Source organism: Patiria miniata, unplaced genomic scaffold (genome assembly GCF_015706575.1).
Source record: "Patiria miniata isolate m_02_andy unplaced genomic scaffold, ASM1570657v1 HiC_scaffold_20, whole genome shotgun sequence".
NCBI lineage: Eukaryota > Metazoa > Echinodermata > Asteroidea > Valvatida > Asterinidae > Patiria > Patiria miniata.
In genome coordinates this window covers 1,744,990-1,750,407 of record NW_024037059.1, presented here as the reverse complement: position 1 = coordinate 1,750,407, position 5,418 = coordinate 1,744,990, and the positions used below count along the sequence as shown (strand labels likewise).

At 41.0% G+C, this 5,418-nt stretch overlaps 1 protein-coding gene across 1 annotated transcript; it reads left to right on the top strand.

The window, feature by feature from the left end:
• Positions 1-851: 851 nt before the first annotated feature.
• LOC119728465 (beta-1,3-galactosyltransferase 1-like) lies at positions 852-4,937 on the top strand. Its single transcript, XM_038200716.1, has 2 exons — positions 852-1,171; positions 2,456-4,937. Exon 2 carries the CDS (start codon positions 2,465-2,467, stop codon positions 3,539-3,541), a length of 1,077 nt encoding a protein of 358 aa, XP_038056644.1. The 5' UTR covers positions 852-1,171; positions 2,456-2,464; the 3' UTR covers positions 3,542-4,937.
• Positions 4,938-5,418: the final 481 nt, after the last annotated feature.

Below are 5,418 nucleotides of genomic sequence, written 5' to 3'. Positions count from 1 at the left end.
TTTAAACTGCACAGATCAACATGTCATCTTTCATTTTCTTTTCATTTTTTGGTGGGTTGACAATAGACTTTTCGAGAAATTCTCACCCAAAGAAGAGGACCTTATTTTTCCCAAAGTGGAAAAGTAGCAATCTTGAAAAACGATCCCTCCACAATATAGCAAAATAGCCAGAGGTTCATTGCCATATCTCTTCAATTCCCCAATCTATTGACTCTCAGAACTCTCTAATATATAATACTTTGAGGGTATAAATTTTATTCATGAGCTCGGCGGATGGGTCTAGGCCTATTTACAGGTGAGTATACCCTCTATATCTCTAGAGATAGATATTAATAGGAAGTACCTGCATGGCTGACTTTTCGTATCCCGGTGGGATGAGGCTTACTAATATTTCTCAACAGGAGTACGGTTAATCCTTTTATGGCAGCCTAGCATTGGTCTGCGCTGGTCCGGCTGCATGTGATTCAACCTGACATTGAACTCGTCAACAACTTTTTCCTGAAAAAAAAATTAAAAAATGTTTTAATGAACACCCTACTTTAAGTCTTTTTGTGTAGGGAATAAGTAAAAGTTAGTTTTGTGTTGATGACTGATCAGGATTTCTTTTTTCTTTTACTTTTCTTGCCAATGCCATTCAGACTTTCCCATGTTCGTGTCTATTAAATTATAGTCATGAAACAGCCGTCCGTATATGCATATACATGTGTCAGTCTGATTCCAACTCTACCCTTCGCGTAATTAATCAATTTCGCGTCATTGTTCAGTGGAATATATAAAAACGAAAGAGCATGGTCGCATACAATATTGTACTGTTCACTTGTTCATTTTTTGTACATAATTAAATTTTTACAGGGGACACTTGCGCGCTATCGCTAACGGAAGGATGCAACGATGCAAGGAAATTACAAAATGGCAAAGGAAAAGTTGAATAGAGCGGACGGAGCCAGCAGGCAGCACTCCTATGAACGTGGACAATTACCCGGGAAGCTCATTTGCATAAAGCTTTGTTACTTTATTGACCGCTCAAGGTGAGGAGCCAGCATATATTGTAGGTTGGTGGAAGACATGTTTCCTGTCCTTTTCCTTTGGCATAATGTCCATGTTCACCGGTATATGTGAGGAGTTGCAGTGAGTTACTGCCTGCGCGACTGTAAACGCGTGATGAATAGGGGTAAGTACGACGATGGATAATTTATAAGATAATTTATTAGTTGTAGTGTAGTTTTCTCATTAACTTGTTAGGATGAGAGTGATAATGTCATTGGTCAACAACTAGTCCGAAAAGTTGTGACGGAGATTCCCAAAACTGAAGGTATTGAAAACATGCAATACAAGAAAATAGACTTGCACCTGAAACAACCCGTCCAACACCACTTCAGTACTGCATCAACTGTGCCAAAAGAAACATGTGGCATGAACTGGGAAGTACTAATAAGTCTCTATTTACTTCACATTTCTGGGGAGTTGTTCCCGAAATTTTAATTCAACCCTATCCAGCTCTCAGTGCATTCTGATCACGGTGCATTTGAGTATCAGATTTAATTCGTAATAACGAATAAACAGTTCGTAATAACGAATTAATAATCCGTAACAACGAATTAAATAATCCGCAATTACGAATGAAATAATCAGTAATAACGAATTAATAATCCGTAATAACGAATTAAATAATCCGTAATAACGAATTAAATCATCCTTAATAACGAATTAAATAATCCTTAATAACGAATTAAATAATCTGTAATAACGAATTAAACAATCCGTAATAATAAATTAGTAATCCGTAATAACGAATTACTAACATATACTTGCAGTGGTGCTAATGGACAGTAATTTACTATTCTGAGCGTATGCCGTTCACTCTCTTACCAGCTTGCTGGGCCCCATTTAATGGCTCTGTTTACCGTTAGTTACATCCCGTAACTAAGGACATTGTGCTACTAGATCATAGCGCAGAATTTATCTGCTAGCGCGGTTAGCACACTGGTGATCGTAAGCTCACACAATTCTGTGGCTAGCAGAGCCATGAAATCGGGCCAAGGTCACATCACTGAACCTTTCAACATCAAATGCCATACATGCATGATTCCATTGCGCGAACGCAAAATATTCACAAAGCAACTCCCCCTACTGTCAGTGCACAAAAGAGATGGCGTCTGCCGTATACATGTACGTGTACACGGTAGTATGTTTATTGCACATCTGGGATTGCTTTGCTGAAGACGCGTTAACTCACATTAAAAAACATTCCAACATGGCTAAGGAGTTCCCCCCAGATGCAGGGCAACTCATGGTTAATGGATAACCTTAAACCAATATGCTCTATGGCCCGAATGGCCAACATCCTACGTTCTAGCGAAGCGTAGTGTTTGCACGTTATTTGAACTCGAGCTAGTGATAATGGTGGAATCACTAATGCAAACTATATGCACTAAATGCCTCTCTCCTATTTTAGGCATGAACGATGTACGTTGCCAGACTCAAGAGAGTTCTACTCCCTGTTCTTGTTGTTCTTGCCATCGTGGTGTTAACACGAGTATTCAGGACGGATGGACCAGCTTCTGTTCTTAAACAGATTGACACGGATTGGAAGCGGTTTACACACCTTAGCCACAAAGACTCCATGAATGGCACAACATCGAGAAGGTTCACTCAGGCACTGAATTACACGGAGCGTCTGAGGGCTGCCTACGCGCCAACTACGGGGCATGTCAATCCCCACAATTTCAGGCTTGTTCTTGACGAGCCCTGGGCTTGCCTGGACCCTCAGACTGAGTCCGCCAAGCGTGTCTTCCTTCTGGTGCTCGTGGCGAGCGCTCAGGATAACTTCAAGCGGAGGCAAGCCATCAGAGAAACCTGGGGCAGCCCTCGGGAGCTGGAGGGGCTGCCCGTTGTGACATTGTTTCTGCTCGCGGCCAAGGGAAATGTCTACCACCACAAGGTTGTTAAGGAGAGTGCGGAGCACCATGATCTCCTGATGGAAGACTTCGTGGACAGCTACAAGAACCTGACCCTGAAGACCATGATGGCCATGAAGTGGGCCAGTACCCACTGTCCGCAGGCCTCATTTGTCATGAAGACAGACGATGATATGTTCGTCAGCTATCGCAATCTCCTGGACTACGCAGCTGTCATGGGACCGTTTACCGCCAATCTAGCCCTTGGTTTTGTCATAGCAGGTCAATCTCCAATCCGCAAACCTGACAGTAAGTGGTACATGCCGAGAGACCTCTACCCGGGGGATGCATATCCTCCCTGGCTGTCTGGAGGAGGTTTCGTTGTCTCTGGTGACGTACCGGGGAAGGTTTACGACGCGTCTCTGGACATCAGGTACCTTCATCTAGAAGACGTCTTCGTGGGCGTGTGTTTGGACAAGCTGAATATCAAACCCATCATGAACCGTCAGTTTAGCAACTCTCGTATCAAGTACTCGTACTGTAGATTCCGCTACGTGATTACTGCCCACTCTTATGATACAGTGCAGCTGAAGTTTATGTGGGAAGATCTGCTTGTTGAAAAGCCGTGTTGGCTATGGACATAGAGTTATGAGAAGTAGCACGATAATATTATCTCTTTGTTAACAGTACTCGTTGAAGAATTTAGTTGCTCCCCTATTGGTCGTGCTATTTAGCGTCAATAAAGCGTCAACAAGCGTCAACATACACGATTATCGTCAACAAAACGTGAACAATTTGAAAATGCACATTTAAGCTTCCCAAAAGCTATCATCGTATTCAACTCTCGCATCTCGTATCATGTGGGAAATTTGGGGGAATTCTTGTTTACAATCCCACATTACAACGGAGTTTTATTGCGACAAAATTACGGTGACCGGGCGCCGCCATCTTTGTTTTCTCTTTTGCGCATGAGCGATTGTACCATGTCCCAGAAAAACAAAATGGCCGCCGGGGGAAAAAACACCGTTGATGTCGTCCTTTTTGGCTTGCAAATGGAACGCTTTACTTTAAAATAATACGTTTAAAATGATCCTAGGAGACAATTGAATATTGTGAGCATATTTTTTAAGCTTAAAATGACGCTTGTCGATGCTTAATAGCACGACCCTTTCCATAAACACATTTCAGTTCTTCCTTTGAAGGGATAAAAGAGACTGGGGAAAAACCACCTAGACATTGCTTCAGATAATGCAAGATTGTGCAATATTAGTGAAATTTACATTTAACAATCCGTTAACATTAATGTTATCACGCGAAAAATATTCAAATAAGCCCGGGTCGGGTTGATGAGTGGACTCCAAGTTCACTTCCGCTTCTTCGAATTCCTTAAAATAAGAGGGGAGTACATAATGAACTGGGATGACGTCTTATTTTGCAAGGTGGCTTGTGAAATTCATTAAATATTGTCAACGTCCGTAAGCTATGCATGACCTTCAATAGAATCCTTATCATAACTCCAGAAAACCGTCCTTTTCTATGTTTTGTTTTAAATTACATTTATGCTGCTCGTGAGAATTGATACTTACTTTTCCACAACAGGTAGGCCTACTTAGCATAAAATTTTGCTCGTTTTTATACACCTTTTTTTGAGATACTCTGTGGAGCAGTTATACATAATATGAAAATTATTTAGGAATCCCGGGGTAGAGGATTCCGAACCATCACTGAACATTCTTTTTGGGAAAAAAGATATCAAGAATGAAAGCGCATCATCATTTCTACATTGATGTATGTCGACAGACCAACAATTACAAACAGCGCCCTCTGCCATTGATGTTAGCTGTTAATAAATGACATGACATGCCTTGCATTGTGGAACTACATTGTGGAATTGAATTGTTTAATATCTGCATAATAATCAGCTCAGTATTTAGAAATACCGAACACTGATGTTCAAATATGACGAATAAACATTACGAGCTTGACACTGTTTTGCGGAAATTGGTGAAACCAATAAGATATCATAATTGAGAAACATCACCAGAGGGCGCACTTTGCGCATGCTAAGTTAATGTCAGTTTTGTTCATTCCAAGCTTGTTGCTGGATCATAATGGAAATCTGGACTTTCACAGGAAATTGACCCTCAGTCATTCAGTACAAACCAATGGTTTTCCTGTACATGTATTTCATATTGGACATACACGCAACTAGGATCTGTTTTATAAAGGACAGGGCAAACTTGCACAGAAAACACAAAGTGAGCAATTTGACTCAATATCGTAACAATTGAGTCATTTTGTCCGTGTAGTGAGACACTTTGAGCCAAAGTGTGTCACTATACGGACAAACTGACTCATTTTTTTACAATAATGAGTCTAATTACTCACTTTGTGTTTTCTGTGTGCTAGGCCTACCACATTGTTCAGTAGGGTACAAAATTCAGAACTCATCGGCAGCCCTACAATCTATTCGCTTTTTCGTTTGATAAACAAATGGTATTTTTTTTTAAGGTGGATTGTG